The sequence below is a fragment of the Emydura macquarii genome, unplaced genomic scaffold (genome assembly GCF_026122565.2).
Source record: "Emydura macquarii macquarii isolate MOO-44397 ecotype Brisbane River unplaced genomic scaffold, CSIRO-AGI_Emac_v2 contig_1045, whole genome shotgun sequence".
NCBI lineage: Eukaryota > Metazoa > Chordata > Testudines > Chelidae > Emydura > Emydura macquarii.
In genome coordinates, this window is record NW_027131182.1 from 5,636,901 (window position 1) to 5,651,329 (window position 14,429).

The window sequence follows — 14,429 nt, forward strand, 5'->3', positions numbered from 1 at the left end:
TGTTTTTCATAAGCCGAAAACCACTCAGACCATAGCTACCTGCCACCCCAGCTTGGGAACCAAATTTTCAAGGTCATATGGAGGAAGAATGAAACCTGCTGCTGCTGTATATGCTGTACTCAAAGATCTTCTGGGGTCTAGAATGCTTGTAGAATTATACTTTATTAGAGTGACATGTTGTTTTTGCCAAGTGCTGCTGTTGCCACCAGATACAGCACTTCCTCAAACTGTATGCTCTGTCTGGTGGGTGGGCGTTGTATACACACATATCACGAGCTGCACCAAACCTCAACAAAAATTGTTGAATAGAAACATACAGGTATGTTCCCTGTTCAAGGAAATCTTTGCTTCTCTCTCTTGAGACCTGATCCAGAAAAGATACAGCCCATTTCTGTGAAATTCCCCTGTAGATGATGTGACAGAGAAACTCCAAACATGGAAATGTTGTTTTTCTATTTGTTCTCTTTGCTACATGTGAATGGGAAGTAGACTCACTCTGGCTACACATCTGTGTGGTGCCTGAAAAGGGAGACTTCTCAACTAAGGATGTGCAATTACCCACAGCGAATAGAACAAAATAATGTTTTCATGTAGGTGATTATGTTATGGAGCCAAATAGCTGCGGTAGCAAACACACAACAAAAATCCCATAACTTTTGCTTGCCTTTAACTCTGTGTATTTAATTACAACAAATAATATACACCTGGATAGAGACATGGTTCTGCCCAAAGAGAGTACAGTGCATTTCAGGAATGGGCAGGGAATGCTGCTCTAATTTATGCTGTCTTCTTCTGGCCCAGTGCAGGGAGAAACCCGGCCATGTCCCTTTCTTCTTCCATAGTCCAGATACTGGCTGCAAGAGGAAGAGATGGAATAGGAGCCAGTTCAGGCCACCTGAACTTTCATAATTGCCATTAAGTGTAATGCTATTCTAAATGTGTCATTCAGACTCAACATCATGTGGGTTTCATGTACTGCACCCCAAGCAATAGCATGAAAGGACTACAAACTAAATTTTGTTTCTAAAATGAAATTGGTTTTTATTAAGAGAACTGTCTACAGCAGAGGTCCCCAAACTGTGGGATGCACCTCGCTGGGGAGGCAGACATGGAGGAACATTCGGGCCCCCCACAAGGGGTCAAGAGGGAGTGCCACCTAGCCTCACTTTGGCCCTAGCTCTGCCACAGCCCCGCCCTCAGCCATGGTTCTGGCTGCTCCCGGGCCTGGCTCCACCCCCAACTGCAGACCTAGCTGAGGCCGGCTCCCTCCCCAGTGTCAGCCGCTGGCTCCCGGCCACAGCCCCTGACCCCAGCATAAAAGGTTTGGGGACCACTGGTCTACAACTGCAGCTGGCATGCAAGCCATGTGCACACAGACTAACTTTCTGATGCCATCTCCAAACTCCTCCTGCAACCTCTGCGCCTCCTTCCAAGTTCCATGCAGGTTGCTACAGTATGAAGAGTAAACCATTTGAGGTGTTTGTTTCCCTTTTATTCAAAACAATCTGATTTATGACACATTTTGATTGCAAGCCGTCATTTCAAATCTTTTAGGGCATCCTTGTATAAACATGGATTTCAGAAGACGTTAATGTCTCATTCAGTGCTGACTGGTGCTGGTTAAATGTGTGTATGTAACTGCTTGTGTAAGTAGACCAAAGATAGGTGCTATGCGCAGCCACACAAAATGGGAGTCTGGAGAGGGGAAATGCTAATTCAAGAGAGGTAGTATGGTATAATTGTTAGAAGAAGACACTAGAAGTCGGGCCTTCTGGGTTCTATTCCCCGTTCTGCCAATTACTCCTTCTATGACTTGGGCAAGTCATGTAATGTCTCTGTTTCTCTTTACCCACTTGTAAAGTGGAAATAAAACATGCCTACCACAGGGGAGTGTTGTGAGGCATAATTCATTAGTGTTTATAATTGATTTGATATCCTAGGATAAAAAGCCCCATAGAGAAAAGTATTCATGGGGATGATTCTTGAGGCAGAGAAAGAAGCAAGTGTTCCCCATTACCCTTCCCCAAACAGATAATGTTTGGAGCTAATGGAGCTCTGTAGAGGTAGACAGACTCAGTAGCAGTGGATGGAAGGGACCTGAGAATGGACCAGGCCAGGCTTCATTTCAGCTTCTGAACCCCGGAATCAGAAATTGGCCTTTTTCAGTTCCCAAAGCCCAAATATAAGCCAGATCCAGACTGCTAGGTATGAAGCCCTTCCAATTTGGGAGTGTGCGGTAGCAGAATGCTACTATTAAGCATATCCTCATGAGAGAGACCGTGAGAAGTGAAGCTAACTTGTATTTTCATTTTCCACTCACACATTTGTCACTCGCAAAGTTGACGGAGTGAAGAAATTCCTGCCATTCTTACCCTTGCAGATAAATACCAAAATACAGCTGAATATCTCAGACTTTGCTAATAAATGATAAATCTCCCCATTTGGAATGACACATGTTCTCTTTCTCCCTCTGAATCACCCTGGACCATTAGCATTTCTAGAGGAGAAATGAGCTGCATTGTTAGCTGACTGTCGTACTCCACTCTTGGTAATACTCTTGTTCTCCTTGGTAAATATCCCAGATCCTGCCTGCCTTTATAAATGTACTACATCTAATGGTTTGTCTACATGATGTAAGATTTTGGCAGCCACCAAAGTTCCTAGGCATGTGGCCAACAACTTACTAAATCTAATGTTGAGAATATTTACCACTGGACCTTGAATTCAAAGGGAGTTGCACCTGCTTATGCCAGGTTTGAATTTAGCCTCATGTCTTTAAGATCTGTAGGAAAGCAGCCCAGCCTATAGAAACCATGCTCTCAAACCCTGAAGCAGCAATTTGTTTTGGTAACAGGTTGTGTGAGACTGGTCTTTTACAATAGCATGAGGCAGGGCTGGAGTTGTGTGTGCTCTTCTCTCTGAACAATGCATATGTTGAATGTCGCCCTTTTTTGGTTTGCAAACAGTAAGGGTACGTCTGCACTGCAACTGCACACCTGTGGCTGGCCCATGTCAGCTGACTTGGCCTTGCAGGACTCAGGCCCTGGGGCAGTAAAACTGCAGTTTAGCTGTCCGGGTTTAGGCTGGATCCTAGGTTCTGGGACTCTCCCCCATCATGGGGTCTCAGAGCCTGGGCTACAGCTGGAGCCTGGATGTTTACCCTGCAGTTTGATAGCCATACAGCCTGCATACCACGAGCCAGAATCAGCCTGCTGCAGGTGTGTTATTGCAGTTAGAACATATGCTCAGAGGTCTCTGGGAAAACCCTAGGTGCAGATAACTCAATAGCCGTCACTCTCTTCTTCAGCACAAAGTTAAGCTGTGCTGTGCTGTTACCATAGGCATGTCTGTGGCCCCCATTACCCCAGCATCTGAACACCTCACAGTCATTAATGTATTTATCCTCACAGCACCCCTGTGACTTACAGAAGGCCTATTATCTTTTTTTACAGACAGGGAACAGAGGCCCAGAGACGTGAAAGGCCAGATTCACAAGAGAACTTAGACACTGAGCTGCACCACAATCTCAGAATCCAGCTCCTCTGGGATTCACAAAGCCCCTGCTCAAATGCCTCTGAATCTGCAGGTGCCTAAACTCACTTGGCACTTAAATCTTTGCAGTAAAAGCTTCCTGGGCACCTATATTTCTGCCTCCGAGCATGTGCACTGCAGCCCCATGCCAAGGGTCTGGATGTCTAAGTCTCAGAGGGATGCATGAACCAGGGGAAGTTAGGTGTTCCTCTGCTTAACTCACCTGTAGGACCGGACTCTGTAAGCATGCTCAGACCTCGCCTTGTGGATCGGGCCCCTATAGGTGAGCTTGCATACGATGGGGGGAGGGAAGAGGAGGAGCTCTATCATAACTGCTAGCCCCGTGGTTACAGGACTCCCTTGGGACACCGCTGGTTCAAGTCCCCACTCTACCTGAGGGGGAAAGGAATTCGAGCTGGGATCTGCTACCTCTCCAGGGAGTGTGCTAATCAGTGCGCTGTGGCACACTCTGATGTAAGTGCTCTCAGACGCTCCTGTTGAAGCTGTTCCACTGTGGATAAATAAATGTTTTTAAAAAAAAAAAAAAAAAATCACTGGAAGAGGGAGAGTGGATCCTGGGTCTCCTGTGTTTGTGTTCTAACCACCAGGCCCCAGAGTCAGTCTCATGCTTGCTTGCTTGCTTGCTTGCGCGCGCGCTCTCTCTCCTTCTTTCTTTCTTTTCTTTTCCCCCCTTCCCTCTGGCCCAATGATTCTTTCGTCATTTAGCCACCGTGGAACAGTTTCAGAAAGAGAGACTGCGGGACATGAGACTCTCTCAGAGCCCAGCAGTTAGAGCACTCACCTGAGAGTGTTCAAATCCCTTAAGCCCCTCAGGTGGCGGGCCCTTGAACTGAGGGGTTCCCCCATCCCAAGTGAGTACCCCAACCACTTGGGTTAAACGTTATGAGGGAGCTGCTGCTGCTGCTCCTCCACCCTGCGGGTTTCCTGACAAAATGGCGTAGGCACCTAACCCCCAGGGAGGGTTTACAGCTCAGAGTCCCAAGCAGAGGGAGGTCCATCCTTGCAGGCTGGAGTGTAGGCACTTACCTCTGAGAGAGGAGGTGGGTCTTAGCACACAGCCCTCAACTTGACATCACCCATTTACTCCCTGAGGCTAGAAGCCATCTACCATGCTGGCTTTTGTGAATCCCATGCTGGGGCACCTACCTCTCCCCACGCCTGGGTGCCGAACTCAGGCTTTGTGAATCCCAATGATTTTTCTAGGTGCCTAGAAGTTAAGCATGGTGATGCTTAGTGTCACCACACCAAAATCTTTTGTGACTCTAGTCCAAAGTGACTTGCTCAAGGTCACACAGGAAGTCTATGGCAGAACAGGCACTTGAAGCCAGGTCTCCAAAGTCTTAGGGTAGTGGGTTAAGGACTGAACAAACCTTCCTCTCTACTTTTGTTAGCGGCACCACCTTTATTTCACATGTATAATACAGTAGTACCAAGAGGCTCAGTCAGGAACCCTGATCTTATTGTGCTAAGTCTTGTTCAAGCACATATAAAGTTAGTCCTTACCTTAAAGAATTCAGTCTAAGAATGGTATAAGGCATGCCTGTTGTTTAAGGCTGCTTTATGAAGTTAAACAGTAGTTCAATTCCTCCTCGAGATAGCTTCTCTTCAGTGGATGGTGAAAGTATTCCTATGTACAGTTTGCATGTCAATTGGTAAAGTTTATAAAGCATGTTAAGATCCTTCTGAATGAAAGGCTCCACAGAATTGTAAGATCATTATCATAGCTTTTAAATTACCTTGGCTTGTGCAGAACACAAATGCAAGTCAGATATTTTGTTTGTGTACCTGTGGGAGTGTCTTTCTCCCCCACTGCAGCATTTACATACAAAAGAGGGGGAGAAAAACCCAAACTGAACAGCTTTTAAACAAAAAGAACATAAATTACAAACTGAAGAAAAACATGCCAAATTCTTTACTCTGGGTTGCTTAGCACATAATGCCTTATGTGAATAATGCACCACTAATACAATTTTCTTGCAATTCAGTTAAGCATGCCTGTGCTGTTTAAATGGATGACACACAAGTCCTGTTAAATCTTAGACATTTGCAAATTATCTCATAAAATATTCAAATGTTAAAAAAAGAAAACCCAGTAAAACATAGTGTTTGGCCCTTTATGTTTTCAGTTTAAAAAGGAAGAATTAACCAGTTGAAAAAAGCTACTAATGATGTGTGTGTTTGGAGACCATAGAGAGCATAACTAATTAGTTTCCAAAGGTCACAGCTGATATTTCCCACCTACAGTTTAGCCCATGTTTAACCTTCAAGGAGAAAGAATTTACATAAGAGGCGCATATTTGATGTTCTTATCAAATCAATCAATCTCTTCTTTTTTTCCAGGAGGAGGGCCGAGAACCACTGAGGGATAGCCAGATGGTATGATGCAGGAAACTCCACCAGCAATAAATGTTCCAAGAGGCTATAAAGATCGAATGATACTTGGGCTGGTTAACAAAAGATGTACAAGGGGAAGGTGTTAGAATATTGAGCATGGAAATTTACTGTGCAGAGCTCAGCTGATGAAGCACGTTTCAGTCCGAAAAGCAGTTTACCTCTGTCAACCTTTCTACCTATCAAATGGAAAATGGGCCTGTATATAGAGAGAGAATGGCAGAAAGAATAACAGAGTCTCATTGAACGACTGGCTTCCGAGAAAGAGATCTGGCATTTGAATTCACCTCCGGAAGATTTAGCTCCCCAGTTTGAAGGTTGTTTGTGGAATCTGGGGGCTGAAAGGCATGATTGGCAGCTAGCAGGATACAAAGCAATTCTAGGTTCCCACATTAAATGCTGAAATCTGTTAGCTTGACTCCACTGTGAAGCAACACCTGAAGTAAGTGAGAACAATACAAAGATCGAGGAGAAAGACTAATTACAACACCAGCCAGCAGATTATTTCAGCATTGAATTGTAGACTTCAGAGAGAAAAAAGCGAAGAATTTAGCCGAGCTGATCTTTTAATAGCCTCAAGAAAAATAAACTAACTGTGTTTTGATAGGAAGAACTATTTTTTCATTGTTTTTTCTTCAGTGACTCTGCATTCCAAATTTTGAAGCTCTTTGGAAAGTCTCTTTCCCCCTCCCCCGTCTATCTTGAAATAGATCATTTTGCTCAGACATCTATTTTCACCATTTCTACGTATCTGGAAGCCTCTTGTCTAGAAACTATGGACTCAGAACAAGCAATCCTCCAGTCATCCATTAGTAACAATGACTCGCTTTGTTTCAAGATACATTTGTGATCTGGAAGTTATTTGCCTTTCTTGGTTTTCCAAGCGATAAAGAAAGAACTGAGCCCAACGATGGCAGAGAAGTGCGACTGCATCGCCAGCATGTATGGCTATGACCTGGGTTGCCGCTTTGTTGATTTCAGGCCCCTGGGCGTGGGGGCAAACGGCCTGGTCCTGTCTGCGGTTGACAGCAAGAGCTGCTGCAAAGTGGCCGTGAAGAAGATCACCATTAGTGACGCGCGGAGCATGAAGCATGCCTTCCGAGAGATCAAGATCATCCGCCGGCTGGACCACGACAACATTGTGAAAGTGTATGAGGTGTTGGGGCCTAAGGGAGCTGATCTGCAAGGGGAGTTATTCAAGTTTAACATGGTGTATATAGTCCAGGAATACATAGATACTGACCTGGCTCAGCTGCTGGAGCAAGGAACGCTGACTGAGGAGCACGCCAAACTCTTCATGTACCAGCTCCTGCGAGGGCTGAAGTACATCCACTCAGCTAACATACTGCACAGAGACCTCAAGCCTGCCAACATTTTCATCAGCACAGAGGACCTGGTATTGAAGATTGGTGACTTCGGGCTAGCAAGGATTGTAGATCAACATTACTCGCATAAGGTATGTGAAATAAAACCACCACTGTTTCTGTGTCAATCAGATTGCTGTCCGAGGGAGAGAGGGTCTCAGACCAAATCCCCAGAACTGATCATCCCCCAGAAACTTTGGAAGAGGATTCATGTTCAGTTCTGGGCAGTGGACCTGATTCTGACCTTGCTTGCATCAGTTTTGCATCCATGGATTGCTATAGACTTCATTTGAGTTACTTCTGACTTAAGGCTGGGGTGAGAGGAGAACTTGCATCTTGGAGCCACTCTGATCTAGTCTTCCATTGCTGTTTCTTCAGATCTCTTGGCATCTGCATATTTGTTAGGACCACAGGACTTCTCCTAAGGGGAAACCACTTATTGTTCCTATTCGTAGCACCTGTTGCAGCTACTTAGAACTCCTTCCATTAGTATTATGTTCTATTTCTAGGAAGTATTTCCTGGGTGTCAATGTACAGAACCTCTTCAACCCCCAGCACATTGCAGAATCATAGCAGTTCGACTCCAGTGTTCCACTAAACAAAGAGCAGAGCACTAGAACTCTTTTTTAAGGTATTAAAGAATCATTCAGGTTTCTTAGAGGAGTCAATCACAGTTTGCCTTTTTTTTTTTTTTTTTTTAAAGGACTAGTTTCGTACAAAAGAATAATAGGGTGACTTATTTATTGGTTTGGGTTTTTTAGATTTTTAAATGACTAAGTCTCTTATTCAAAGCTGTGCTTCTTTTATAAAACAAGAATTGCAGTATATCCCGCAGCCATGGGTAGGAGGGTTGTTTAACCGAATATGTGGTAACAAGATTGGAGTAGTCTTTACTCTCACTTATGAGCGGAGTGTCCTTGGTTTTTCATTTGCAGAATGTTTCTGTTTATGGTGCATCACTTCATGTCCTACCTGATATTAACATCTGTGAGTGCACAACTGTCAACCAGCTTCCGTAGTCCTGTGTGTGTCAGAAGGATTTGCTGCTGTGCTCCCTGAATATACTTTCCTTTGCAATGATAGTGATATTTGGCCGAACTCAGGATCATTTTTACTGATAGGGAGCTGCTGAAGCACAGATTAAGGTCAAAACTATCCACTAGCTTTGGGTGCCCAATTTGAGATGCCTGTCACCTGATTTTTCACAATGTTTAGAATTATATTGCGCTTTATATATTCAAGCGTTGCTCTGATTGACTTCAGTTGGAGCTGTGAGTTCTCAGTACTAAATCAGACCCCAGAGCCTCAAGTCAGTCACCCAGACTATGAGGAACAAACAATCTGTGGTCACTGGTGAAAGGTTTTGTTTTAGTGACTTGCCCAGCATCACACAGAACTCAGTGGCAGAGGCAGGAATAGAATCAGATGCTCCAGGAAAGCATTCAGCTGCCTTAATCAGGAGATCATCCCTTCTTTTCTGCCATCTCCTGCGTCATTCAAAACACACCTTCTAACTTCTGCAAAAAATGAGGCAGGAACCCTACAGACAATAGCCTGCTTCACTAGGCAGTCCTGATCCATCCTTAGAGCAGGTCCATCCTCTACACTCAATGAGGCAGGGGTCCTGTGCAAAAAATAGTATGTGAACACTTAAGACTGGATTATAATGCACACTCACAAGGAGACCGGATTCAGGTTGCACAGGCAGCCTTAATTCTGGCATTTCCTAACTGCTGAGTGCTCGACTTTTCAATCTTAATAATGCTCTTTTAACAGGCATTTTGTGTACAATTGGTGAAAGAGTGCAGAGAATTGGTATGGTTACTGCCAGGGTTCTGTAGGCCTGTCAGTCTGGTATCGTTTTAAACACTAAAAATCACAACTGCATCTGATCTACTTTTTTTGTAAACAAAGGGATAAATCAGAGAATATATTATAGGAAGGGGAATAAGTGAAGCTTGCTGCACCTACCCTGGCCACATGATGACAATCTGGAGGCTGTGGTGCAGGAGACCCTGTATTTCTTTAAAGGGAAATTCCAGAATTCTTCCAAAACTTGAGAATGATTTTATTTTATTTAATACTTCTACAGGCTGCCGTTGTGCTGGGGGCTGGCCCAAAAAGCTTGTAGTCTAGGCCAAGCAGACACAGAGTAGGCAGGATGCCCTGGGAAAACTGGGAGAATAACTGAGGTGTTTGATTATAGTAATACCTTCTATATTCTCAATTCCATTGTGGAAAGAGTGAATCTTTCAGGAAGTGGACACGGCAGTGCCCTATGGATCTGTTCAGGATGCGGGTTACCAGCGTAAGGGGCAGAATGGAAAAAGCATGATAGCCCTATGGGAAAGTTGAGAAAATTGGCAGTCGAGGCTGGCCTTGTTGGCAGAATAGAGGAGCAAAGGGTTCCCTGATAAGATAGCAGTGCAGATAAGTAGGTGGTGGGGAGGAGAGAAATGGAAAGCCTCAACTGTGAGAGTGAGAAGCTTGGATTTGATGTAGTGGAAAAGAGAGAGCCAGTGGCTGGATTCAAAGGATGTGTGTGCGTGTGTGTGTGTGTGTGTGTGTGTGTGTGTGTGTGTGTGTGTGTGTGTGTGTGTGTGTGTGTGAGGACAATAATCGCAGCAGCTGCATTTTGAATGGACTGCGGGGGGCCAATGCGTAGGGGGAGGTGGCTGCAGAAATAAAGATGGGAGATAATGAGAGATCAGATGAGAGTTTTCGCTGTGTGAAAAATCCTGGATCCTAGAAACCCTGTGGAGAAAATAGTGGCAAGCTCTGGATGCTGCATGGCTGCATGGGGCAGGAGGCGTCAGACAAGGCCCACGTGATAGCCCTTTCAAGCATGGTGGTATTGGCACCGGTGAAAGAGGAGAGTATGGGAGGAAGCATTAACAAAGAGTTTGTCTAATCTTGATTGTGGAGCCTTACGGCTATCGGGTTCAATGGAAGGAAAGATAGACTTATAATTAAAGCACAGGACTGGGAGTCAGGAGATGAGATTTCTAATCCCAGCTCTGACACTGACTATCTGTGTGACCAGGATAAGTCATACGCTCTCTGTGCTTCATTTTCCCCACCTACAAAATGAAGGTATTCATGCTTATGTACATTACAGAGGTGTTGAAATGATGAAAAGCGGCGGTTTCAGCAGCTGCCACTCATTTCCCTTTGTATAGCAATTCTTTTCCCTGAGACTCTCTGCCACTGATCAGCATGTGCACACCTGCTACGACGGCTGCCAGTAGAATTCTGCTAACAGAAGGTTGGGAATCATTAGGAAAGGGATAGATAATAAGACAGAAAATATCATAATGCCTCTGTATAAATCCATGATACTCCCACATCTTGAATACTGCATGAAGATCTGGTTACTGCATCTCAAAAAAGATATACTGGAATTGGAAAAGATACAGAAAGGACAACAAAAACGATTAGGGGTATGGAACAACTTCTATATGAGGAGAGATCAGTAAGATGGGACTTTTTAGCTTTGGAAAAGAGATGACTAAGGGTCTATATGATAGAGGTCTATAAAATCATGACTGATGTGGAGAAAGTAAATAAAGAAGTGTTATTTACTCCTTCTCATAACACAAGAACTAGGGGTCACCATATGAAATTAGTAGGCAGCAGGTTTAAAACGAACAAAAGGAAGTATTTCTTCACACAATGCATAGTCAACCTGTGGAACTCTTTGCCAGAGGATGTTGTGAAGGCCGAGACTGTAACAGGGTTTAAAAAAAAGAGCTAGATAAGTTCATGGAGGATAGGTCTATCAATGACTATTAGCCAGGATGGGCAGGGATGCAAAACTATGCTCTGAAGTGACCCTAACCTCTGTTTCCCAGAAGCTGAGAATGGGCCCTAGGGGATGGATCATGTGATGATTGCTTGTTCTGTTCATTCCATCTGAAGCTCCTGGCATTGGCCACTGTCGGAAGACAGGACACTGGGCTAGATGGAGCATTGGTCTGATCCAGTGTGGCCGTTCTTATGCTCTTAATTTTTTCAGGGATTATTTTTCCATTTTGCAGACCGAAGTGAATTGTCAGGTTATGGATCTGAGCTCCCACGAGCTCAGCGAGAATCAGTAGACAGAGTGTGCAGGGATGGCTTCACTTGCTCGCCCCTGCGGCCTCCACAGCCTGGAGCTCTTTTCCCCCATTTCTTCTTGATAGATGGAGTAATGAGGCTACCTTTTGAATTTTGCTCTTGTAATTAGAGCACCTCAAACACTTTTAAGGTTTGCTCTGTGTCAGGTTCAAATTCTGACTTCCTGGTCCAGGGTGAATGGCTGCTGTAGCTGTGCCATGGGACTTTATCTCTCCTGCACTATTTAGTGGCTACTCAACAGAAATTTAAGCATTGGTTAGTGTGAGCCCAAACCAATCGCCCAGACCCAACCACTCTTGGGGTACTTGAAGCCTGGGGGTGGATCTGAATGTTGCAGGATGCTAAATTTTGTGTGGCCTAGCGACTTGGTGGAGGGGACTATGGCACATACTGCACAGTTGTGTTCTGTTTGCATCTTATTTAGTCATTTACACCTGTGCAAAAGTGTGGCCACATGTGAGTTCTCAGTTCGCACCCACAAGTGGTGGAATTTTACACCCACTTTGCCTAGTGTAAGTGGCTACAGAAGGGGCAAAGCAGTGGAGAACCAGGCCTTGGATCTCTTGTCAGCAGGGCACATTTATAGCACTTTATGTTCTTTAAGGTCAAATCCTGCAAGACTGGCTCAAGCTGCACTTCCTTTGGTTTCCTGCCTGTTATTCTTGGGCTGCCACAGCCCTGCTTTTCTCATCTGTGCCATCTTCCCAGAAAAGATTGTGTACACACATCCACTAGAACTTAGCTGAAACCACCAAACACATTTCTCCGGTGCAGTCAGCCTAGTCTTTAGAGGTGAAATGGTAATAGAAGCACGTGCTGCAGTTGGTCACTATGCAGCGCTCTAGCTAACCTCATCTGGGATTTTTGTATGTGGAACAAGTGTAGAATATACCATCAGGACCCCCACATGGGGAGAGGGAAGGGTACACTTTACTGGGACCCCGAGGCCCTGGGGGGCCCAGCCCAGGCTGCAATCCCCATGGGTATGTGTGTGGGAGGGGGTCCGTGTAACAAGTTTGTACTGGGCCCGAAAAAATTATGCTTGGGCCCTGTATGCTATAAACTAATGCATCGCACCACTCTGGAATGCAGCCCCTTTTCTGCTTTATCTGAATCACTGATAAATGCACAGTGCATATTCTGCTACTGTTAGTAAACTAGGTCTGCTCTCTCTTATGTCATAAACGTCCCACCCTTCCTTCATTATATATTTATATTTAGCTAAAGATACGTATTTGCCAATCTGTTCTCCCCTTATCACAAAATCAGTCCGATCCTGATTCTTGTTGTATGTATGTTCTGCTCTGGTTAGCCTGGCAGTCCCACTTAATTAGTTCCTCTTGCTTGTTTCTGAGACAAAACATCTAAATAATAAGGCTGTGCTGTCTTTAGACTCCAGCCTATTAGGAAACAGAAAATCTGTCAAGGCTTCACAAAGCTCTATGTAAACTCCAGAAAACATCGCAAATCCAACCAAGTAGATTACGGTGCCTGACTTGCATTTTAAGTGCCTGATTAACGGCATGTAACAGTTTAAGATTCTTACATAACCCCCTAAGCAGGAGAAGCTGCAGCTATATAAAACACAACACCACAAAAGTGTGTGTTCCAGCCAACAAGCTCCTATCTTTTGACCTTGTGCAGCAGGATCAAAATGCGCAAGAGTGCGCCACCTTTCATTCTGTAATTGCACGACTAGAGTGTGTATGTGCACCTGCTCTTTACTGAAAGGACTTTGGATGGCTCAGTTGTGTGTCATAGGCCTTATACCACCCACAGCTAATGGAGATTCTCCTTTAGCTCAATCTGAGCAAAAGGCTCAGAGATCTCTCTCTGTCACTGTGAAGTTCTGATGTGCTGCGATGTGCAGTACAGTAACTAGTATGAAGTCCTAGTTGGCCACAGATTTACAATATCTAATGCTTACTAGAAAAATATTTTGAATGGAGTTTAGGCAGAGATGCCTTCGTATAGTTAAACCAGGACTAGACCGGAAGCTGTGTTGCTGCAGTATTTTCACAGTCCCTTCATGTACGCTACTGAAGGGCTTTGGGGTTTTTTGGGTGGGAGGGGGATTGGGTTTTTTGGTGTTGGACTGGATTTTTTTCTACTGGACTGGATCAGTTAAACAGCTCAACTTTTAAGGGCAGGATAAATGATCAACTTGTCTTAACAGCAAATTGCAGTGCAATGCTTGTGCAAAGGGAATATCCTGTTCCTGAGAACTATGCCCAGGGTACCTTGTTAAATGGCACTTTGTGTCCTTGCTGTACAGTTTTACTGCTCTGCAGGAGCTGTTAGTAACTGCCTGACTAATGCAGATGAAAGAGGGAGATGTGCAGAATGAGGAATGTGAAATATGTTCTGTGGGGGAAGGGGGAATGCAGGTGGTGATTTCCATGGGATTTTATCTAACGTGCCTTGCTTTCAGCAATAAATAATAAAAGCAAATCCCTCCTGACATTGGATGATGCAACCCTCTGCTTGGGTAAGACAATGAGGAAGCAATATGTAGCCTAGGACTTGAAAAAGCCTGATGTTAAATTGCAAAGCTGAGCGTCACACCTCTGCCTTTGTATGGCTGGGCTAGGGTTTAATGCATCAAGGAACTGTCAGTAGGGAGATTATTTCTCATGCTGTGGAGAATTGTGATTCCCCGTAGAATGAAGCCATTAGTAATTACAGTAGCCCTTAGATAGTGTTTTTTTTATCTGTAGATCACAAAGTGCTTTACAAAGGAGATCAGTATCATTATCCCCATTTTAGAGGTGGGGTAACTGAGGATCAGAGATGGGACTTGATCAAGATCCCCAGCAGACCAATGGCAGAGCCAGGAACAGAACCCAGATTTCCTGAGTCCTTGTCTAATCCTCCATTTCCTCATCCATACTGGCTCCCCCTCTCCATGAAGGCAACATATCCTGTCTAATCTACACAGGTTACACAGTAATGGCTTCTTATGTCTCTCTTCCCAGGGCCAGGTTCTGCCATTTTCATTCCCATTGG

At 44.6% G+C, this 14,429-nt stretch overlaps 1 protein-coding gene across 1 annotated transcript in view; it reads left to right on the forward strand.

Moving 5' to 3' along the window:
• MAPK4 (mitogen-activated protein kinase 4) overlaps positions 1-14,429 on the forward strand; it is a 154,252-nt gene that overhangs the window by 69,003 nt on the left and 70,820 nt on the right. The window contains exon 2 of the mRNA XM_067545403.1: positions 5,893-7,399. Coding sequence (XP_067401504.1) covers positions 6,854-7,399 — 546 coding nt within the window. The 5' untranslated portion in view covers positions 5,893-6,853. The remainder of the gene's footprint in view (positions 1-5,892; positions 7,400-14,429) is intronic.